The sequence below is a fragment of the Accipiter gentilis genome, unplaced genomic scaffold (genome assembly GCF_929443795.1).
Source record: "Accipiter gentilis unplaced genomic scaffold, bAccGen1.1, whole genome shotgun sequence".
NCBI classification, from domain to species: Eukaryota; Metazoa; Chordata; class Aves; order Accipitriformes; family Accipitridae; genus Astur; species Astur gentilis.
This window is the reverse complement of record NW_026060847.1, coordinates 895,389-919,933: the sequence shown is the minus strand read 5'-3', so window position 1 is coordinate 919,933 and position 24,545 is coordinate 895,389. Positions and strand designations below refer to the sequence as shown.

The following is a 24,545-nucleotide window of genomic DNA, read 5'->3' as shown; positions in this document are numbered from 1 at the left end:
CTCAGCTCCCAGCAGTGCCTCTTTTGTGGGGGGGGGGACACAAAATCTCCTCTGCCATGGAAATGTGCCCATGTGAGCATCCTCCCAGATGAGCCCTTCTCCAGGCCAGGGACTGGACCATGGCTTTTGAATGTAGCACACATCTCCTGGGGATCTTCTCTTCTGCCCCTGGCCCTCCAACAGCGCTGGGGTAAAGGTGCTCCCATCCCCCCTGCTCCCATCCCTCTTGTACGTGCATACAAGTACTGCCCTGACACAAATCCAAACTGATATCCCTTTCGAGGAAGCAGGAGGGCAGGGGTGGGGGCTGGAGGAGAGCAGGAGGAGGGGTCCCAGGTCTGCCATGGCACCTTACAGCCTCTGCTCAGGAAGAAAGCAGCTCAGTGCCTTGACAAGAGTGCTCAGGGTCTGTGAGGGCCCAAGGCAGCAGGAGCAGCCCATGGAGACTGGGGTCCTGACAGAACATGAGGAGAGGGAATCCCAGCCCCGTGTGTCCCAGAAAGCTGCTCTGCACCCTGTGCTGGGGCAGTGGGGAGCAGAGATTCCTCCTAACCATTGTGGGAGGTAATCCATAGGCCATGTTCCCCCCTGGGGCTGGCTGGGATGTTCAGGGCACTGCAGCCACCTCAGGGCTCACTTCTGTGGGGCCACAGCCCAGGGCTTACCCTGACATGGCAGCTCTGTCATGGCCTCTGCACTGTGGGACCAGCTTGGCCCAGCCCTGCCTGGGGCAAAGAGCGGCTGGGAAACCCTAGGGTGAGGAAATGGCTGCTCTCACTGAGGTGTATCATGGAACCTATCAGAGAGCCATTTTGACCAGAAACTGCCTGTGGCCAGTAGGATGGAAATGTCTCTGTCAACAGGGTTATTCCCCAGTGACCATGGGCTCTCGCAGCCCCACAGCCTGACCCCAAGCCTGGTGGCCCTGAGACATGCCCATTTCCCCACCTCCATGACTTTGTTCTCTGCTTTTCCTTCTCAGGCTCAGGAAGATACCCTGACACTTGGGCAGGCAAGCACCAGCTCCGGGTCAAAGCTGAACACAGATGTTCTATTATGAACAATGATGATGCACAGCATAAAAATGGGAATAAAAATAGAGGAAACTCTGGGTGGTTTCTGTTGCCCCTGAGCCAAGGGACATGGTTCCCTGGTGCTCACGGCTATCCCAGCTCCACAGACCTCTTCTCCCTCCTGGCTGCACCCAGCTGCACAGCAGGGATGGGCTCTCATGGCCTGGGGCTCCGGGACTGTTGTGCACAAAGATCTGGTGTCACAGCCATTGTGTCCTCAGGGGAATGTGCCAGAGACACCTCTTCAGCATCATCATAGCCCATGCTCCCCAGGGACAGGGTCCACGTGCCTCCTTCAGCTCCAGGTACCCCAGCACTTCTCCAGGAGCGCAGGTTGGTCCCTGCAAGCAGCAAGGCAGAACATTGCAGTTTGGCCCCATGGGGTCTATGCATCATCTTCCTCCCTGCTCCTCACCACATTCAGCTCCTTCTCCCACCCCTAGTACCTCCAAGGAAAACTCCTGGGACAGATTCCCTCTTCCCAGGAGGCTGCGGTCTCAGGACAGCAGTGACTTGGGTGGCACCAGGGATGGCACCCCAGGAACCAGCAGTGCTAAATTTCCCTCTCACCTCCGGGTGCATCCCTGGGCTCTGCTCTTTCTGCTGGCTCCCTGGGCATTTCCCTCTCTCCCTGCCCAGGGGCAACATCCTCCTCTGGACCAGAAACCTCCCTGGCATCATCATAACCATCTGCTCGGTCACCTCCAGGCAGGACAAGAACATCTGAAAAGAGAGAGGACCTGGTGACAGTCAGAAGATACATTCTGCAGAGCAGAGTGAAGATGTGCAGGGACACAGGGCTGAGACACTGCTATTGGCAGCACCACAGGAGACCCCCATGTCCTCCCCATCTCCAGCGGCGACACGGAGTGACACCTCTGTCCATCACATGTCTTCAGGGAGATCAACTCCTTCTTGCCTCTGTTACCTGGCGCTGATCCCAGACCATCCTCCTCCTCGATGACCCCAGGGTAGGGCTGCAGCTGGGTCAGGGACTCCTCTAAATAGGAGCCTGGAGAGATGCACAGTGGGTATTATGAAGTGAGCCCCACTGACCTGGCTCGTGGTCAGTGCTGCTGGGGCAGGGGGACCCACAGAGCTGGGGCTGCATGGGGAGGAGGGCTGGGAAATCCCCCTGCCTCCCTGGGGCAAACCCTGTCTCAAAGGTGCTCCCAGAGCTGCCCTAGGACAGCCCTTTCCTTCACTCCACGCATGTCACATGGGGTGCAGGGGCAGGAAGAGAGGGGACGTCCAGTGGGACAGGCAAAGCTGGTTGGGAGAAAGCTCCCCTCCCAGGCCAGGACCTGGATGCTGTCCCCACAGACCACATGGTCCCAGCATCACAACGGGCTGGGGTCTTCAGGGAATCAGCCCTGGGTTGGGGCCAGTGGAAAGGGTCCTGCAGATGTATGTCCAGGGAGGACCCACACCCACCTGAGCGACCAAACCTTGCCTGCTTCTCCCACACTGGGCTGTAACCAATCTCCTCGTACACAGCCTCAGGGAACATCTCCTGAGCACTCCTGGAGCCTGTGGACAGAGGTAGGGCTGGCACAAGGACAGGCAGAGGGGCAATGGGAATCACACTGCGCTCCCCCAAACCTGTTCCTTGGGCCAGCCCAGCACTGGCCAGACAGCACAGCCCCACTCTACTGTCCAGGCACAGCTGCCACATCCCCAGTGAGGGCAACATCGCTGTGGAGATTATCTGGGGCAGCGTCACCCTTGCATCATCCCATCAGAGACAGTGTTCATGCCCCTCTGGCCCCAGGGTCATGCACCCCTTGTCTGACCCTGGAGCAGCTCCCATGTTTCCTCTCCACCTGGAGCTTTCCCCTAACTGTCCCATGGGTCTAGGGTAGGGCCCATGTCCTGCCAGGGTCTGCACAGGGCTGGGCAGAGGGGACAGCCTGGGGGCCTGACACCATGGGGACAGACCATGCTACCCTGCACTCCTTCCATCATCTCCCTTGTCCCAGAGCATCCCCAGCACTACCCAGAGCACTGCCAGCCTTGGCCATCTCCTCTCTGCTCACATATATCCCAGCTCCACTCTGCCATTTCTCTCCTCGCCCCATCGCTATCTCCCCCCACCTCTGGGCTCTCTCCACCCCTTGCTGCTGGTGCCCCACGGCCAGCCAGTCAATGGTGTGGTGCATGGGACAGGTGGAAGCCCACAGTCTCATCCCCCCAGCTCTGCCTGTGCCCCTCACTGACACCCTGCAGCCCTTCCAGGAGGTATCTATCTTCCCCTGGGACCGCTGTGGAAAGACCAACCTCTGCGCCCAGCCCTGGTGCTTAGCGCTTGCCCAGCCAGGAGGGCCAGGAGCAGGCAAAGAAGGACCCCCAGGATGATGCAGATGATGACGGGCACTGAGACTCTCCCGCTGACAGTCGGACGGCCCCGGGGGGAATCTGTGTGGGCAAGAATATGGAAAGGCCAGCAGCAGGCCTAGGTGAGGTGGAAAAAGCATCATTCCTGACACCCATCAAACAAAGCAGCAGGGGGTGGAGGGCCCCAGGAATGAGCGATGGAGAAGCTCCTACCCTGATGAGTAAATTACAACTTTCCCTAGCCCCCTCACCACCAGACCAGTGCCTTCTCCTGGGAGTTTCACCCCTCAGCAAGGAGCCACTTCCACCCAGCTGTGGGTCACAGTCTGGCCCTGGGGATACCCAGCCCCGGGGGGAAGACAAGTTACCTGCTTGGAGTGGGGATGCTGCTATCCTGGGTGTAGCTGCAGAGGAGAAAAAGGAGAGCTGGGCTGAGAGTGTGTGTGTGCGGGTACCAGGAAGCCTCCTCCCCAACACACTGTGTGTGTGTCTGTGGATGTCCCTGACACATCCTACCCAAATTGCCCCTCCTAGAGTGCTATAAAGAGAGGCTGGGAAAGGGCTCAGTGCCTCTGCTCTGGGTGGCAGGCAGGATGGCACAGGCAGCCCAGGGGATAAACCTGGGTCTGCAGGGCCCCGCGGGCAATGGCCAGAACACATCCAGTTCCACCAAGGCTGCTCCCCACTTGGCACCAGGGTCCTGCACTCTGCAGGAACCTTCTTGCTCTTGGGAGGTCAGGGGCCATGGCAGGACCAAGGTGGCAAAAGGCCTTCCCCAGCTCCCTGCCAATACGCAAGCAAGGGGTCCCAGTCCTGCCACTCACCTGAGCAGTTCACGGCAGCACCTTCCTTATGCCGGCAAGCACCACCATCCCCAGGCCGGGCCCAGCAGTCCTGCAGAGACGGCTCTGTCCCACGACACTCCACCTGCTCCAGCCAGATGGGGCCCATCCCCATCCCAAACGCAGCCTCATGCAGGGCAGACACCGCCGGGCCACAGCCCAGCTGCCTGCACGCCACCTCAGCATCCCGCATGTCCCAGGAGTCATTGCACACCGTCCCCCAAGAGCCACGGTGCCAGACCTCCACTCTGCCCGAGCACCTGTCCTCACCTCCCACGGCACGAATCTTCTCCCTGTCTGGAGAAGGCAAAGACCTCCCATGGCACGGAGACTGCAGGCAGAGCCCTGCCAGACAAGAAGCATCCACAGAGGAGCAGCTCCCTACCTGTGCACCTCGTGGAGTTGGGGCACGGGGCCAGCAGGATCGAGGGCATTTCTGGGCGTCTCCCTGAAGAAGGGAACACTGTGGTGAAAGGGCTGGTTTGGGAGATCATGCAGAAGAGAGCAGGGCTGAGCTCTGCTTGTGCCTCCCTCTGCCATCTCAGTCACAGCACCAACTGAACCCTGGTCATTCATGGGACATGTCCAGGACTGTGTGGGGACCCCAACTGCTCAGCCCCTGTTTAACAGAGCAGCAGGAGCATGTCTGTGGAGGGGAGGCTCTTCTGAACCCTGTCTGGTCTCTTCTGAGACCTCACCTGGAGATGCCTCTGCCTCCCCCAGGCGCTGCTGGCAACCTGGGTGGCAACTGTTGCTTGACCTGTGTGGCTGTGATCTCTTTTCTGCCACCAGCAGCAGAAGGGACTGACATGGAAAGGAAAAGCTCCTCCAAGCTCTTTTTCTGCATTTGGCTGTGCTCAACAGGGAGCAGGAGGTAGAGTGACACTGGGGTGCCCAGGTGGCTCAGAGTTACCATTGCAGGTGATGTGGATCTCCTCTCGTGAGTCTTCACATGACTGTGGGTTCCAGGGAGCAGAGGGACACTGCCAGAAGGAGCTGGTTTTCTCCCCACACTGCACATTATCCAGCCATGTAGGGCCAGACACCCTTCCATAAGACAGGGTTGTTTCCAGGGTTCCTCCATCCCCACAGCCCAGCTCCTTGCATGCCAGCGACACCGTGTCAAGAGTCATTGAGTTGGAGCAAATGCTGCCCCACGTTCCATTGTAGAAAATCTGCAGGTGCCCGGAGCAGCCATCACTGTTCTCCAACCCCTGGACTCACTCTGGCACCAACGGTAACAGCAGGCACAGGTGAGAGCCAGTAAGTGCTGGCAAAGACCCTGTTTCATGGGGCAGCGTGGGGAACCATGGGCAGGCACGAGGGGTTGGGCAGTGAGTCAGTGCTGCCTGTGTGGAGCTGTGTCCCTGCAGGACTATTCACAGCCCCAGGGATGTCTCAGTACCAGCCTGTGCATGCAGTGGTGCAGGAGGAAGCAGCTGCCAAGCTCCTAACCCTCGCAAATGCTGGTCCACAGACCCGAGCCCTGGGCACAGGCAGCAAAGGGATTTGTGGCCACCCTGCTCCATTCCCCAGGGCCCAGCACTCATCCTCTCTGAAAAGCCCATTTCATTCAGTTGAGGTAATCATGCCTGTGAAGGGGAATGACCCAGGAGGATCAGCCATCTCATTCCATTCCTCCAAAGCGTGGAGTGCCGAGCAAGTGCCCCTGGGTGTTTCCAGCACAGGGACCCTCAGCATTGTTGTCTGTAAACTGGGAGAATGGGTGGAGATCAATGAAGACCAATGGACACTCCAGGGCAGGGATGGAGGACTCATCTGCAGCCCAAGACACTGACTGAGGGTGACTGAGACACTCAGGCAAGGACAGTTCACCCTATAGTAGGATCCCTCTGGGCCTTCCCAAAGGACTGGGGACATCAGCAATGACAGTCCCAGCCTGGCACTTAGACCAGCATCACTGGGCCCTTCTCTGGTGTCCACTTGTTGCTCCCTGAGGGCACATCCATGGTCCCCCAATCCCAGACCCAAAGGTGAAGAATGTGCTGTCCCCTTACCTGAACAAGTCACTCCAGCATCGTGAATGTGTTCACAGTTATTTTCACCCCATCCATTGTGTCTGCAGTCAGACAGGGCAGACTCGGTGCCATTACAGCCAACATCATCCATCCAAATGGGGCCAGATCCTGGCCCAAAGTTTCCATACTGAGGAGCTCCAACAGCAGACCCACAGCCCAGATGCTTACAAAACACTGCCGCGTCGTTCATGCTCCAGTAGTCAACCACACACCGTCCCCGACTTGCTATTGTGTTTCACCTCCACTCTTCCAGCACAGCGCCTGCCGCCATTCACCAGCCTCACCTCAGCAGCCCCTTCAAACACCAACATGGGATGGGTCAGGAGAGTGCCAAACCCCAGCACTGCAGGTCTGGGGGAACCGCTGACCTGGGCTGATTCAAAGGTACAGGGCTAGGAGCCCTCTCCCCTCCAGGCTGTCCCTGGTGCAGTGCAGGGGTCCCTTCTATCCCCAGAAGCTGTGCAAGGGTGTGGGTGTCCAGTTCCAGCCCAGTAGGGTCACTCGCCATACCACTGCACAAGGCAGCTCTTTCTACCCCAGCAGCCACCTGCCCCCACCCACACACTGCCCAGTGCTGCACTGGGCACCCCCTACTCCCCAGCCCAGCATCCCCTCAACAGCTCCTTGTACCCAGGCCTGCAGCCTCCAGCACCAACCTGCACCTACCCTAGCACCATCCAAACCCACCCCTACCCCCAGGGCTTTCTGGGTTCCCAGGGAGCACTGAGATGGTTCTGAGGATCCCCCAACCCATGTCCCCTCCTCGCCCCTGGTGTCAGCCCAGTCCCTACACTGGGCCAAGCTCCCCAGGAAGAATGTCTCTCTACTCTAGGTGCCCCGGTCCCCTTCTCTCTGTGGGGTCCAAACTGCTCTCAGGGGGTCAGGGGTCCCCTGGACCAAGGGGGCAGTGAGCAGCACACAATCCCTCCGAGGTACCCTAGAGCTCGGGCAGTGCCCTGGGCATCTCTGGGTGCTGCCATCACCAGCTCGGCCACCACCATCTCCAGAGGTACAGTGCTGGGGAAGAGGGGATCCCAGAAGGGTACCCCAGGACAGGGTGTCTATCAATCAAGGCAGGCACAGGCTGCCCTGAACACTGGAGCCCTGGAAAAGGAGATATTCTCACCCACCCAGATGGGCACAGGGAAAGGCACAGGGTCCATGGACCTGAGCACCTTCTGCCCCTCATCTCAGTAGCAGCTGCAAAGAAACCTCATTCCCAGAGAAATGCCAATGACCACACTGGTACCTGCAGGCCCTGGGCTGTGGGACAAAGGAGTCAGCACTTACCCCTGCACAGCTGTACCCAGAGGAGCAGCCACAGCATCTGAGGGGACAGAAGTCCCTCGGTGCCCATCCTGAGCCTCCTGCCCTGCCAGAACATCCTTGCTACGTTACATTCCCTGCCACGGCTCCTGGGGACTCATGGGGACAATGATGACGGGAGGGCAATATATCTCTGCAGATGCCAGCCCAGCTACAGGAGGAGCCAATCGAAGCAGCAGCACCTTTTTAGACATTATCGGGAGTGATCTCCCCTCTGACACAGCCCAGCCCTCCAATGAACTTCTCCAGCACCATTCATGACCATATATGAGAGATGGCTCCGCTACAGGTGTCACGTCACTGTGGTGGAGGGCCGTCACAAGACATGGCCAGTTGTGGGGGGGAAACAGGTTTTCACCCCCTGAACCATGCCGTGTGGTCTAGGAGCACTGAGCATCTTGTATACTGGGCATATCCAAGAGCCCCAGGTGTGAGTGTCCAGCCACCCCTGTGCCATGGGAATCACAGGGCTGAGACTGCAGTGGGGGCTGTGTCAGGAAGGGAAGGAGACAGCCCCTGCCCCTGCTTCAGACCCCGCTCTGCTGGGAGAAGCAGCTGGGAAAGGGCCTTAGCCCAGGCCAGAGCCCCATCCCAGCAGTGCTGGCTTGCACGTCCCTCCCTGAAGAGCCCCACAGAAGGTCCCTTCCAATGAGCTGGAGCTGGGACATGTCTCTGTCCCGGCAGCAGACATGCAGCCCAGAGGCTCAGACACATCCCTGACTCTCGTCATGTCACAGAGGGGCCGTTATTCCCTGCAGGTGAGTCGGGAGCTGCAGCCTGCAGGTGCACAAACCACAGCCCACGTGGCCTTGCAGCGCTCCCTGCGCTCCGGAAGAAGTCTGTGGTTTCCTCCTGGCGCCGTGCCCAGGCACATCCCTGCAGTGCCCCCGAGCCAGCCCTACCCCGACTGCTCCAGCCAGGGCTGCAGGGGCTGCTCCTTCAGCCTCACAGAGACGGGGCCAGGAGGATCCCGTCCCCTCTAATGCCCCTGTGACAGCACATGGCCGCCCTGCACCGAGCCCCGCAGCCATGAGGTGCCATCGGTGATGTGAACACTCTCATCCTCCCACGCCCACTGCTGTGTGCTCATGATTTATACTGATGGTGATCTCACACCCCTCCTACTGCCACCACTGCGTGTGCCTGAGTTACAGTGCCACACGTGTGTGCGCGGTGGATGGACTTCTGCTAATGATGGTTCTTCCAAAAAGCCATGTTTGGTTGTGGTCTGAATATTATTTTGGTGACACCAGAAGCACCTACCCAAGCTATGTGCCAGCTCCTGGCCTATCATCTGTCCAGGCACCAGTGACATCACAAGTTCATACATACAGCCATGTGCCTACTCCTAGCCTACCTGCTACTCAGCCTCAAGTGATGTCACAGTATCTGCATCTGATATGCTCCTGGCCTATTGGCTATTGGGACACCAATGACCTCAAAACCACTGACGCAAACTAGGGGTCTGCTCCTGCCCTATCAGCTACTCAGGCAGCAGTGACAATAGAAGCACCTACACGTGCCATCGGCCTACTCCAGGCCTATGAGCTACTCAGGCAGGAGTGACCTCCTAAGCACAGACACAAGCCATGGGCCAGCTCCTGCTGTATCAGCTACTCAGGCACCAGTGACCTCACATGTGCGTGTACACCAATTTGCCAGGCACTTGCTGTTGCAGTAGTCTGCCTCCGGTGACCTTACAAGAACCTATAAGGGCCATGCGCCTGGTCCTGGCCTATCAGATCTTCAGCCCGGGGTCACAACACAAGTACATACCCAAGCCACATGTTTCCCTCTTGCCTATCAGCTACTCAGGCACCAGTGAGCTGACCACCAAATATCCACCTAATTGCTATCGGCTTGCCTGTGAAATGCAAAGGCACAAGTGACCTCGCAAGCTCTGACATAAGCCATGCCCCTACTCTTGGCCTATCAGCTGCTCAGGTATCAGTAATCTCACAAGCACTTACACAAGCCTTGTGCCAGCTCCCAGCCTATGGTCTATTCAGGCACCAGTGACCTCATAAGCACATACCAACTTATTTCCTATGTGCTCATCTGATGGGGTGACCCCATGTGGCAGCCCCCATCCAGTCACTTGCTCACTCCCCACCAGTGGGATGGCAGAGGAAAGTGGAAGGACAAAACCAAGAAAAACAAACCTCATGGGCCGAGAAAAAGACAGTTTAATAAGTGGATTACTTCTTCTACTTTGAAGAACGCCCAGCACTCCCCTAGTTCTATTGCTGACTATGATGTCATATGGTGTGGAATATCCCTTTGGTCCATTGGGGTCAGCTGTCCTGATTTTGTCCCCTCCCAGGCCTCTTGCCACCCCCAGCCTCCTTGCTGTTGGGGAACAGGAAGAAACAGAGAAGGTCTTCTGTAGACATTCGTCTGATCACCCCGTGGGACTCGGCACAGGGTCCACCATACCCTGGGCCACAGAGCACTGACACCAATATGAGGATGCTGCAAATGGCGTTTATTCAACTGCGTCACGCCCTTACATACTGTCTGTCGGTCATCCCGCCTCCCTTAACCCTTCTCTTTCCGTACATCGCGAGATCTTCCGAGCGCCAATCCCTACAAGTCCCCCCTCACTATGGCGGATGACCGACGGTACAAACTGGCGTTACAGCTATAAGTGATCCCACCACCTCATGGTAATTCGTGTACTGGTGGGTACCCGCACTCTGTATAAAGAGTTTCCGCACGCAAACAGTCAGTGCTGGTATCCCACAACAAACCATAATAACCACCACCAAAAGGATTCCAAATAGGGTCAACGTTTTTCAGTCAATCAAAGACAGGAGCCATTGCCAGGTCGACGAGAGGAGATTGTCAAGCCACTGTCACCTGCCTCCTGTAATTGATTGGCTTTGTCTAAAAGCATATCATAGTCCCCTGCTTATGGGGTACACACAGCGGTTGCTGTAAAGTGGATCTGCGGTGTTCAAAACATCGGTCACACCATTTTGATGTTCGGCTGGTGCGTCTCCAGAGTTGTTGTCCACAGCGGTCATACTTGACAAGCACCCAAGGGTCACAACGACCACAGTGCAGGTACTCAGATGATCTTCTGAACGGCATCCTGCAAAATAACTCACAACAAATCGTTATTGACTGAGGCCTGGTTTCAACCACCGTGCCGGCACCCAGCGCACACGTGAGTCTGGGTGCTCTGATGACTGTACTGCAGCATACCCTCTTCCCTGTGTCACCAAGCGCCTCCCACCTTCCCACTTTCCTGTTTCTGGGTCTTTCTTGTTGGGTCTCAACTAGTGCTGCTTGTAATCTGTTTGTCCAAGCTTCTTTCTAAATCAAAAAAAAATGGGAGTCAAAATCATACTGCAAAACTGTCGCGAATCCCAGGGAGTCAGTGAACCTGAAAAAAACCACATCTAAAAGAGAGCCTGTCATGGGATGTCCGAAGCCGTAATCATCCACGGTCTTCTTCACTTGTTGCAAAAGCTTGCTATCTAACGGAGACCACTCCACCCCTACACCACCTGGACCAGCTCGGACTGGGCAAACTAAAGGGGGTCCTTCAAAGCGTATGCCGTCCATAACACATTCCTTTGCTACAATTTTCCAGTCTGGCAACGTGATCTTCGGTGAATCGGGAACTCCTTTCTGTTCCCCAGCTGCTTGTAGCAGCTGCCGCTGTTGCTTCACCTGCTCCTGTATCTCCTCTACTACTCGCTGCAACATCTGCAGCGGATCTGTAGCTGGGTCGGGCACAGGTATTAAAGGCATAGGCGTTGCCTTTTCACTGGCTGCTGCCGACTGCGCCTTACAGTCGGAGATAGCCTTTTGTTTTACCGCTGCGTGCGGCGGACGACAGCGGTGTCCGCCCACCAGCTGCCACGCCTCCTCTAACCGTTGAGCCGACCCCTCGATTGAGTCCGGCCCACTCTCTTCCTCTTCCGCTACGCGCGTAAGAGGGGGTGTCCTGACTTTCCTTCCTCCTTCCTTTGGCCGTGCTCCGCCTCTCCCGACCTCCGGAGAGACATCCGGGGAGAAGGCGGATGTCGGCGCCATCTTAGGGTGAGCTTGTGGCGCGGTTCACAAAACACGTCCCGGCACCCAATCCTCCGGATCATACAGGGGAACCGCTCCCTCCTCTACCTGCTCCTTTTCTGATCCCTTCATCACAGCCCTCTCCGCCTCCTCTAGTCTCTGCCTCTCCTTCTCCCGTCTCCTTTGCTCAGCCACGGGTTCCTCTGCCTCCTGAATTAACTGTCGCTCTTTCTCCCGCTCCTCCTCTCTCGCCCGTTCACGCTCCCGTTCCAACTCCTCCCAAGGGTATCCCGGTGGTTCGGCCGGTGCTGACGGCTGCACTGGGAGCACCAGAGGCGTCTGCTCCGCTACCTCCGTCAGCCCTTCTGTCCGCGCCTCCCCATCCGCCTGCACGCCCCGCTCCGCCTGCGCGTGCATCAATCTCTTTGCTTCCTTCCATGTTAAGCCCTCCTCCCGCACTTTCCTGAAAATCGCCCTAATCCGCCCCCACGTCTTTAACTCCGGACCATGCTGCGTCGCCATAGCCCGTTCCGCTAAAGCCGCGGTGCATTTCGGCCAGCACTCAGGAGACAATATGTCCCCCGGGCGCTCTATCGCTTCCTCTTTCAGGAGCCGCTCTAGGCAAGCTTTCGCTTCTTTTTGTCCCATAGGGATTTTTACCTCTCTAGAGCACGAGTCCAACACCTTCAGGACTCCTTCCATGCCTGGCCAGGCCTTCGATTACGCCCCGCGTAATCCGCCGATGTCCAATCACGTCGGGGTCACCACTTGTAGACATTCGTCTGATCACCCCGTGGGACTCGGCACAGGGTCCACCATACCCTGGGCCACAGAGCACTGACACCAATATGAGGATGCTGCAAATGGCGTTTATTCAACTGCGTCACGCCCTTACATACTGTCTGTCGGTCATCCCGCCTCCCTTAACCCTTCTCTTTCCGTACATCGCGAGATCTTCCGAGCGCCAATCCCTACAGTCTTCATGCTGTGCAAGCTGCTCAGCAGTAGCTACAATGTTAGTGTATTATCAGTCAACACTCTTTTGACCACCAAGGCAAAGCTCGGCACCATAGGGGCTGCTAACAAGAAAATTAACGCCATCCCAGCCAGACCCAGTACAATTTTCACACCTTATTCCCTCCTGTTTACATCCTGCTCAGGTCCTACAGGATTCCATACATTTACATCCACCGCCACCACCCCCTTCCCCACCCTTTGACAGGACGTACACAGAGCATACTGGATTTTGCTGGTGTGGCTCAGGCGGACCTGGACAAGTGCCAGCACACTCCTGACCTCTCCCCTCTCTCAGTCAGCCAGAGCTGTTTGAAACATTCAATCAGGTTGTCAACCTGAGGACAAGGAAATGTGTATAGCACCAGTCTGCACCCCATAGTGGTCTTACAGGTAGCTGTGAGATCCCCCACAACCCCATGGGGAAAGGGAGTTCCCCACTACCACCCTCCCTCTCTGCTTGGAACCTCGAAATCCACTTTGCAGTTCATGAGGTCACTGGCTAGTTCCTCTCATCCACATCATCTTTTTTGAGATCCTCTTTGGGTCTTTTCCATATTGTGCCCATGCACGTATTCTTCTGAAGTTGGCATTTTGTCCTGCCTTTCCATGTTTGCAGATGGCATTGCCTGTGGTTTGCAGCACTGAGGAAAGCTCAATCTTCCCCAGCAACCCTGCATGGCCATCCTGTTGGGCTGGGCTGGGATGTGGGGGCCTCCTAGGCCAGTTCATGGGATTGGGTCCTAGGTGACCTCCTAGGAGGGGGCCATAGCCCTCAGGCAGGTCCCACCTTGTCTGTGTCCTCCCCACCCTCTTGAAGTTCCCCCCAACCCACAGATGTCTGGCCTTCTTCCGCAGCCTGGTAAAGTGGGGGACCTCGACCCACCCTTGTACTTTTCTTTCTTAAACTCTAATTGTCCATTCCATTAGCTCTTATTAAAGGTTTTATCCATTTTATACCTATGTTATAATGGCTACATATATTGAATTTCTCTGGATTTATACATGTTTATATATATGTAAAATACATATACATATAAATGTATGCACATATATATGTGTATAGAGGGATAGATATATTTAAAATACAGTATCTATTGATAAATACATAAAAAATATTTATACATATTTGTACAGTCACTTATATATACATATATAAAACCAAAAATGTATATATTGTAGTACAGGTATATATTTTGATATCTGAGCACTTCCTTGTCCAAAGCAGGCAGGCAGCCAATCACAGGACTGCATGAGAACATGTGGGTAAGACAGTGTCAAAAAATGGCTGCCACCCAACCACAATGCAGTACAAAAACATGTGGGGAATGAGGCTGTCAACAGTGGCAGCCTCCCTGTACGTAATGACGGGGCGCTTCCTTTGCTGATGTGCTTCTGGGTGCACCAGGAGGGGAGGCTCCTCTTGCCACCCAATCAAGGCACACGGTGAGGTAAAAAATGCCTCTTTTGAACCGTGGTCAGATAACGGGTCGATGTGGTGTCAGAGCTTCAGTGCTTGCACCTGACGTAAGAACTTTTCCTGCCTGCATGTGCTTCAAGACTGCACAACCCTCCCCCCAAAAAACCACTGTGGGACCCACCTGGGTCTCATGTGAAAATCTGCACAACTCTGCTGAGGATCCCCACTGAGCAGCGACGCCACAAAGCTGTTTCCACATGCCTCCTCACCTGGCCATGGTCTCCCTCTTTACCAGCACCTGAAGCTTTGTCTCCTCCCCATCCCTGCATCTGCCCGTGGCTGTTCTCTACTCAGTGGTGCCTCCAGCAGCGAACCCCCTCATCTAAAGCAGGAGTTGCCAGGAGCTCAAGGGTGTGGTTAGGAAAGGTCTTACATGAAAGTTTTTGCTATCGTCATAAACTCTCCATCTCACTCCACAAATGACTCCCAGGATATCCCATCCAAAACTGGTGCTTTGGTGTATTATCATTATTGTTATTATTGGTACCATTAACTTCATCATTACCGTTACTTGTGGTTATTACATTCCCAGACAAATGTTTGAATTTGTCTCACTTCTGCAGAGGCATGAAGAGTCCTCGCTGTCCTGGTGCTCCACCAGGCCTGGGTAGTGGATGAGAAGGACTGGTGCTCACAACTACCCTTCTCTTAGTGCTCCTGCCCCTCCTCAAGGCTGGCATCGCAAGGGAGGCTGGGAGCTTGCATCAGGGCTTGCACTGAAGGAAGCATGACTCGGCAACCACGTGGGTTTGCTGTTCTCCTCAAGTCTCTGTGCCCAGCCCATGGCCTTGAGACAGCCTACTCCACCCCATGTGCTGGCCCTTAACCCAAAGTCACCCCAAGTCCTAGTTCCCCATACCAGCCATTTCCAGCCCTGGCCATTCACCATGGTCCAGGGGAGGGCTGATCTTTGAAATATGACCAGCTCCATCCTCTTGCTGGGCTCAGTGTCTGCACTGGGGGAACATCCAGACCTGCATGGACTCACACATGTGCAGAGCCTGGCAGACTCCAGAGCAGGGCTGCCTGCAACCCCTCACATGGGCCATGGCCAAGGCAGGGAAGGGCTTGGGTGCTGGGGTGAGCGGTCAAAGCCAGATGGCCCCAGGGGAATGGGGCACTGAGGTCTGTTGTGGGATCTGTGCCAGGAGGATGTTTCCCCAACCCTGAACACACTCTGTTCTGATTGGTGCCTGCAGAGCAGAACTCTGGGGCTACATGTGGGGATGGAGGTCTGGGCCAGCGCAGGAACAAGGACAGAGACGTAAACAAAAGCCACGATACTCCAAGAAGCTCCCACACTGATGGAAACCCCAAATTCTCTTCAAACCCCAGCCAGGCAGGGCTGTCACCCCAGTCAGTGCGATTGCTGCAGGGACCCAAGAGACACCCTGGGGTGGCAGGTGCAGGGCAACCAGGATTGACCCCGGCACTCTCAGCAGCCCCTCTGCAGCCAAAGCAGCTCTCCACAGTTGGGACAAGACTCGCTGCTGCTCTCTCCATGCTCAGGGCTCTCTTGGGGCTGCAGCCAGTGGCACTGCCTGCTGGGAGCCCCAGGCCTACTTCTGAGCCCCAGTGCCCTGCACCACATCTCTTAGTACCTCCCTTCCCATGCCACCGTCCTCTCTCAGGAGCACCACCAAGTGCATTACTGCCTGACCAGGTATGCAGAGGAGCTGCCAGAGGTCTTCTCTGCTCACCCCTTCTGCCTCCAACCTTGGTTAGAGTAGGTTTGAGGATCTTTCTGGCAGTCAGGAAGGGGAGGAGAGGACAAGAGACAATGAGGACAAGAAGCAGGAAGGGAAATTTCAAATGAGATTTCAGGAAAAGACCCACCTTTATAGTTGATTAGTACTAGGTACTGTACTGCATAGTTGATTAGTACTAGGTCTGGGGCCCAGGGATTTTAAAAACTCAAGTGGAGAAAGGACTGAACAACCTGATCTAACTGTCAAGGTCTCCTTGCTCAGAGCAGATCATAACACTAGAGACCTCCATGGGTCCCTTTTGAGCCTTCTTGTCAGCACCTCTGGAGATTGCCTAACCTCATCCCCACTGCTTAAGCAGGGTCAGCTAGAGCAGGCTGCCCAACACAGGGTCTAGCTGGGTTTTGAATACCTCCATGGATGGAGATTCCACAAACCCTCTGGAGAACCTGTTATTAATACCTTTTATTAGAGAGATGTGACACAGGATGCCAGCATTACCATCATGCCAGATACATGTACATAGACCTCTGGGTCATACAGGCTAGGGTCATGCCACTTGAGAAGCAGAGTGGATGAAGACATTCCTGGACAAACAGGTTATCACAGATAAAATGCCCAAAGCACAGGAGGTTCCCAAGGTGAATTTGAAATCACTTGTGCAAAGACAGGGGCAGGTTAATGCTGCTGAGAAACAGCTGACTGAATCAGCTTCTTCAGTGCATCTTTGAACTCCTGGTTTCTCATGCTGTAGATGAGGGGGTTCACTGCTGGAGGCACCACCGAGTACAGAAATGACACCACCAGCTCCAGAGATGGGGAGGAGATGGAGGGGGGCTTCAGGTGGGCAATCATGGCAGTGCCGATGAAGAGTGAGACCACAGCCAGGTGAGGGAGGCATGTGGAAAATGCTTTGTGCCTTCCCTGCTCAGAGGGGATCCTCAGCACAGCCCTGAAGATCTGCACATAGGACAGCACAATGAAAACAAAACACCCAAAAGCAAAAATGGCACTAACCACAAGAAGCCCAACTTCCCTGAGGTAGGCATCTGGGCAGGAGAGCTTGAGGATCTGGGGGATTTCACAGAAGAACTGGTCCAACTGCCAAGCATTGCCTCGGCAGAGGGGTAGTGAAAATGTATTGGCAGTGTGCAGCACAGCATTGAGAAACCCACTGCCCCAGGCAGCTGCTGCCATGTGGACACAAGCTCTGCTGCCCAGGAGGGTTCTGTAGTGCAGGGGTTTGCAGATGGCAATGTAGCGGTCATAGGCCATGACAGTGAGAAGATAAAACTCTGCTGCGATCGAGAAGACAAACAGAAAGACCTGTGCAGCACATCCTGCATAGGAGATGGCCTTAGCATCCCACAGGGAATTGGCCATGGCTTTGGGGAGAATGGTGGAGATAGAGCTCAGGTCGAGGAAGGAGAGATTGAGGATGAAGAAGTACATGGGGGCGTGCAGGCATTGGTTGCAGGCTACAGCTGTGATGATGAGGCCGTTGCCCAAGACAGCAGCGAGGTAGATGCCCAGGAAGACCAAGAAGTGCAAGAGCTGCAGCTCCTGTGTGTCTGTGAATGCCAGGAGCAGGATCTGGGTGATGGAACTGCTGTTGTACATTTTCTTCCTCTGAGCATGGGGCACTGTCATAGGAGAAAAGGACAGCAGCAAGTTAGGGGAGACCTCTGAGCAAAATCAAAGCTGTTTCCCATAGATCCTCCTCCTGTCACACACAGACACATTTTTCCTTTTCTTGGAGACCTTCCTTCAGCTCTGTGCCTGGGGCCTTGGTCGGTGCTGGCTGAGAGCACCATGAAGAACAGGGCCTGTGCCCATGGGGTCTTGATAAGACAGTCCTACTCTGCAGGACTGGGTTCATGGGAACAGTGACAGTATGGGCCAGTACTACTCTTTGACTTTGTCCAATGAAACCACTGTTAACACAGAATGGCTTGTCAGCATCTGCACTCCCAGTGTTAACTAATGGGGATGGTAAATACAGTTTATGAGTTACATGGTTTTTTACAGTTCCACCCATCTAAACCCGTGGAGTGTTCTTGTATGTCAGAACCCCTCATCATTTCTTCTGCACTCAAGGTGAACAGAGTGAGTGCTGCAAGTTAAGGGGATTGCCTGTGGCTTAGTGCAGAGTGAGGGGAGCTGGTCTGTCCCTCCATCTAGTTCCCAGTTTCCTAGTGCTTGCAGCTGTCTGAGATGGAGGGTAATCACACTCACATGTTACCCTGAAAATCAACCAGACATGCTGAGAGTAGAGGGATCCACTGCAGACCACTAAATGTCTCTTTCTCAAGGTCTCAGCTGCCAACTTCTAGCCCAGGACACTCATGCCTCATTTTACCAACCCAACAGCATTTCCTCAGTTGTAGGGTCTTTGTGTTCTCTGTGGGGCTTTAAGATATGCCTATATGCTATGATCTAGCTCTGCATCCCTGAGGGCAGCTTGCAGCTTGGAAGGACACCTCAAGGGGATAGCCAAGTGTCCTAATGATGGCATTTCAGTGAGAGTCAGCTCATACCCCATACCCATAGACTGCATTGACCAGATCTCCACAGGCGCCAGGAAAGCTGGGACACTTGTTCCTATGGACACAGCTGCATGAAAGGACCCACAAGATCAGTGTGTGACTCTGCAGCTGAATCTCCCATCCCCAGACAACTTGACAGCAAGAACAGGAGGACAATAGCAAGAACACAGACAAGTGGAGAAACAAGGAACAATACAGTGAGGGTCTGGCTGAGAGAGGCAAGGAAAGAGCCAGCTGGGCACTCAAGACAGCATTACCCTTACCCAGCTGTGCACACCACCTCCCAGGCATCAACATTGCCAGGCAGTTGCTCTCAGCCCCTGGGCTCTGCAGAGGGAACTGGGCACGTGGCTGCAGAGCTCTACTCTGGCTCTGCTGGAGCTCTGGCTGCTGAGGAGGTGGTTTATGCCTTGGACCCCCCAGCTCTGAGGGTAGAGGCTTTGCTGGGTGGGAGAGGAGGCAAGGGGGCTTGCTCAGAGGAATGGGTCTGCATTGGAGGGAATGATACAGAGATTTCTGAATTCTCCCTCCCACAGCATTTCTGGTTTCAGTTTCTTCTCATTCCCTGGTCATTTCCCTGCTGCCAGAAGATTTTCCTCCTGGGAGGTGTTTCCCTGTCACTTCTAAGACACCCTATCCCAACCTCTCTGCACTCACCTTGGCCCTACAGAAACCTGCCTGCTTGCATGGTATTGGCTGGGCCCATATTCCTGTTGCAGGTGGAAAAGGGCAGGTCAAAAGAACCCTGCTGGATCCAGCAAAGGTGATGCTGGTGCTGTTTAAAGGCAGAGGAGTAGCTGAAGGCACTTTAGGAGGCTTCTATCAGACCTACTGGTAACTCAAAGTTACAGCTCAGTAGTCTCAGGGACTTGTTCAAGCATGAAAGCTCCTTTTCCATTTCTCCCCACAAATTCCCCAAGGGAAGGAAACTGAAAACACAGACTCAAGAAAGCTTCTTACCTTTATAGCAATCCCTGCCTTGCCCTTCCCCTTGAAAAGTCCGCTCAGAAATGTCCTGGGGTGATCTGGAGCTGTGAGAAGGCCTCACCCACATAGCACCCTCTCGAAGCAGAAGGACCCTCTCCTGCCAGGACTTGTTTCTTCCATCTACAGCTTCTCCATGCACTGCTGTGGGGAGTTCCCGAGGCAGACTGAGTGCTGACCCTGTCAGGAGACAAAATCCCTGGCACACACCCCCTTGGGCACAGGGTGCCTGCTCAGAAGGACAGAACAGGGCACCCCTGGCTTCACACCTGACTTCACACCTGGCTTCACACCCCTGCAGCCATTCCCCGGTGAAATAATCCAACATGCCCTGTCCTTCTGACAGTGCAGCAGGGAAGCTGTGCTCCAAAGCACATATTTTTCTCTCAATAGCAAAGAAACTGTGAGAGTCCTCCTGACAGACCCCATAGGCTGTGGGATGTGCCAGCTTTAGGAGATCATTCCAGAAACCACAGCTACGTTGCCCTGCAGCAAGACACTTACCCTATTAAGGGCTGTGAAGATTTTCCTCCAGCTCAGCTCTTCTCAGTCCTCCCACCCCAGACTGCCTTTAACATCTCTCTGCCTCACTTCTCTCCCCTCGGTGCCTGCAGGCAGTGCCCTCAGCCCTGCTGCGCTTTGCAGAGGAGCTGCTCCTGGGCAGAGCTGTCTCTCGGCAGTGCTGCCTGCTTGCCATGAGCTCCCTCCAGCCCAGGAGCCCAGCCCAGCTCAGCAGCAGAGGACCAGCCCAAGGCAGCCCTTTCTCTGCCCCCTCTGGGCTCCCTCCAGGTGTCCCTGGGGCTCCAGGGGAACCTGCTGGGAAACAGGCTGAAGGAATCACTGATGTTGCCTCCCTCATCTAGGGAGAGACACTTCTTTCCTGAAATAAAATTTTCACTCAGAGACAAAGTTATATCTACATGTGACCTTTTTTTATTTCCAGAAATATAATCCTTCTCTCAGAGTTACATTTAATACCACATTTTTTCGTGTTATTTTTTGGACAGGATACTCAGAGAGAGACAGGCAGGGACCTCCTTTACACCTACAGACAGAAGGGATCCTTAGGTCAATGGTGGCGTTTCATCTGCATTTCTACTTGTGGCATTTCAAGGAAGCTTATCTCCCTCTCATGCACACCACAAAGCAACAGGAGGTGGGATTCCTCTTGCCTCAGTTCAGATGTGAGCAAAATAGACACCTGCATGTGAGCTCCTTCTCTCAGCTCCCATCTGAATTAATGGAGATGGAAGGCAGGAGTCAGGTTTTCAGATGCAAATACCTGGTGACATTTGAACTGCCAGAGGTGGTCCAAGATACATGTAGGTAACAGCAAACTGTAATGCAGAAGTTCATAAAGATAGGGCAACATCTTGGGAACCCTGTATGGGCCTGTTGGGAAATTCCTTTGGCCAAGAGACATGACAGCTTATGCCCAAATAAAGGCCAAAAGAATCTTTTCCTACTCCTTATCTTCATGGCACTTGATACAGGTATTCATATGAACGATTGCAGTCATGTGCCATATGGACAGCTAGGTGTCTCTCTTTTCTGTCAGCTGAATTTACTAGCTCTCCAGTGACTATAACAGCATTTGTCCAAATAGGGACACGTTCTTCCCCACATTGCCTAACTGAATTCAGGGCATGTCCTCTGTTTCATGTACAAATCCAGGCCCACAGAGCTACATGAGATGCCAAGGCTGGCAGGCACCACACAAGTCCTACAGAAAAGCAGTTCCCATTCAGGGCGGGTGCATCACGGATGCCCCAGATGGCATCACAGAGAGAGAGATTGGTACCTGTGTGCTGTTGACTGATATAATCAGTCAGAGGCACCAGTCATCAGATGTCATCAGAGAAGCAAGGTCTGTCTCTTCTCTACCCAATAGCTGCAGGCATTGCAAGGACAAGCAGCACATCACACAGGGATCTTTACTCACTCTTTTGATGATACAACCGATGAGAAGATCAAATATTTTCACAGTGTACCTAGATACCTCTTTTCTTCAAAGACAGTATCCTCCAAGCACGGTAATGGTTCATATCAAAACTCAATTGAAACTCCAAAAGGAATTGAAGGGCACCAAGATGAGCTGTTGCTACTTCAGGAACAGTTAAAGAAGATCAGAAATACTGTGGGACCACTGCTAAATTTAGTAACAGTAGGTGTAGGTAGATCTGAGATACTCTATGTCCTCTTTTATTCAGTTACCACCAGCAAGGTCTCCCAGGCCTTTGTGCTTTGAGGCAGGACTCTGGAGGAGAACAACCAGCAGTGGATGGGGATTGAGCCAGGGGTTACATGAGCAAACTGCACTCTTACCAGTCCTTGGGACCAGAGAGTTTGCATCCAAGGGTGCTGAGAGAGTGGGTTTTTTCCCCAGGAGGTGCTGGCCTGTTATAATCCCAGTAAGAAAGGCACTCGGACTCTGTGAGGTTTCATTTTAAATGCTGTCCATTAGATCTAGCACTATAAGAGGAGTATCACAGAGGCAATCTTATGTGCCTTTAGAAAGTGGGAACCCCAGGTCCTGTAGCATTGAACAGACTTCCAACCCAAACACAGCACACCATATAGACCCCATCCATAGAAGACAGTCTTCTGGTTTGGTCATTGAAGCTACTATAGGATTTTCTTACTAGGACACAACTCTACTAATCATCTCTACAGTCGAACAGAAGCAATGTTTTCATGAGAAATTCTTGCTGCACTGTTAGGTACAGGCAAGGCCACGCAGGAGGCGTAACGTCTGGTACAAAGGAGGACCTGCCTGCAGACTCTTGTGTGACAACATGCTTCTGAGGTTGTCCTGTAGCCAAGGGATCTGTGCAGCACAGCGTGGGTTTCAAGGCCATGCTGTACATGCAGCACAGTGCAGTACAGCACTAACTGCTTGATGTACAATGGTCTTCTGGTCAGGATCAGTGCTCACAATTCCCTGTGAGAAGTCTGCGCTCTACTATGGTGCCACAGCTGAGGTACTGTGGCCCAAATGTGCAGGGCCAGGAGGAGCCCATGTCTTCTCACAGTGCTATGATATTTCTGGGTTAAATAGGATGTGGTGGGACTGCTTGCTGAGCTGTGGTGCTGCAGTGAAGGGTTACAGGCTCTGCTGGAGGGAATGGCAGGGAGGATGAGGACGGGGGAGTGTTCCATGTATGAAGGAGTATCTCAGCTATATGGAGCTCCTCTATGAGGTGGGCAACAGGTTGAGATAGCTTGTGTGAGTGAGGATAAGTCACTAAGAATGACATCGTCCTGGCAGTTCTAAACTACTTGATCAGGGAGAGCAGACAGAAAAAGTCTTCTGTCAGCAACCTGAAGAAGTCTCCAGGTTAATGAGCAGGCTCCTAGGGGGGACTGTAAGTGTCCTGGCATTCACTGGCCATGCAAAGAAGCACGGTGACAACAGTCTGGAGGCTCTTGGGAGGACTTCTTAGCCCAGCTGCCAGGAGGGCCAACAAGGGTGATGCCCACCTGCACCTGATCCTGACCAAAAAGGAAAAGCTGGTCAGGGATATGAGAATCTGTGTCAGCCGATGCCCATTTGTCCATTTGTTCCTGAGAAGTGATATGCCCCACTGGCCAGCCTCTCCCAGTTTATACACTGGGCATGATGTCACATGGTATGGAACACCCCATTGGCCAGTTTGGGTCAGCTGCCCTGGCTGTGTCCTGTGCCAACTTCTTGTGCCTCTTCAGCCTTCTTGCTGGCTGGGCATGAGAAGCTGAAAAATCCTTGACTTTAGTGTAAACACTAGAAACACTACTAGTAGAAACACTACTTAGCAACAACTGAAAACATCAGTGTGTTATCAAAATTACTCTCATGGTAAATCCAAAAGATAGCACTATGCCAGCTACAAGAAAGAAAATTAAGTCTATCCCAGCCAAAACAAGGACAACCTGCCTACTGAGTTTTTCTAATGCTTAGTATAAATCTCCCAGGAGGATGCTTGTGGCTGTTGCCTCTGCCATACCATCTGCCACTGCAGGAGAGTTTGCCTCCACCATCTTCTCTCCAGGAAGGTGTCACCTGCTTTTAAAATGCCCTGTATCTCCCCCTCAGCAGAATAAAGAGGCCCAGTTCCCTCAGCGTCTCCACGCACCTCCTGTGTATGATGCCCCTAACCCCATCATAACATACTTCGTCTGGACTTCTTCCAGTTTATGCATTGTCCTTTCAAAATGGGAAGCCCATTGGCTCTTATGGCATCCATCATACCTTCCATGCCCTTCTCCTCAGGGCACTCTTCAGGCAGCCACGTCACAGCCTGTCACAGTGCACGGGGTTTATTCTCCCCCCAATCCAGACCTTGCTCTCCTTGCCCTGTAAAACTTCAGGAAGCTTCTGTTGGACAAGTCCCCAGGTGTGTCAAGGTCCCTCTGGATTGAAACTCCAACACATCAGCATTTAAGGTTTGTTGGACAGTGCATCAAACAAGAATATGGGGAATTGCAGGACATCACAGGTAATAAAAGAGAATGATGTGCTTAATGAAGTTGCTACCCAAGGTTGAAAATCACTACAGCAACCATCTCAGAAATACTAAAGGACTGTAAGAAAAAAGAAATGTATGGCCAATGGGGAAATGATTAACAGGGAAGCCCTCCTCCAGGGCTCACTGATACCCAACTCCACAGTCATTATTAACAGAAAGGAAACCAGTTTCCTACTGACACTCATTACACATCAAGTCCCATAGTGCTTGCCACAGCTGGACTCTCAGCCAAGCCTGTTGTCAGGTAACGCCAGCTAGATCTGGTGCTCCTGGCCTTGCCTCAATAAATATTGAAAATCTTCATTGCTTGAGATCCCACCAACTTGCCTGGGTCCTTGCTGCAGCGTTTGGCTCTGAGAGATTTCACAAACCCCCAGCTCTCTCAGCCTTTCCTTGTCCATAATATGCTCCAAGCCCCAACCACCCCTCTGGCCTCTGCAGGACTCACTCCACTCTGTCAGGCTCTTGCCTGTGCTGGGGAGCCCCTTCCTAGATCCAGCCCTCCTGATGTGGTCCTGTGGTGGGTTAAGCTTGGCCAGCAGCCAGACACTCACCCAGCTACTCAGTCACTCCACCCTACTCAACAGGGCAAAGGGAGAACGTAAGATGGACTAGCTCATGAGTCAAGATAAAGAATGGGAGATCACTTAGCAATTATCCATTTATTGCCTAG

At 53.9% G+C, this 24,545-nt stretch overlaps 1 protein-coding gene across 1 annotated transcript; it reads right to left on the bottom strand.

The window, feature by feature from the left end:
• Nucleotides 1–16,515: 16,515 nt before the first annotated feature.
• On the bottom strand, nucleotides 16,516–17,472 carry LOC126036963 (olfactory receptor 14C36-like). The gene has a single exon (XM_049797190.1). It carries the CDS (start codon nucleotides 17,455–17,457, stop codon nucleotides 16,516–16,518), a length of 942 nt encoding a protein of 313 aa, XP_049653147.1. The 5' UTR covers nucleotides 17,458–17,472.
• Between the last annotated feature and the right edge of the window lie 7,073 nt (nucleotides 17,473–24,545).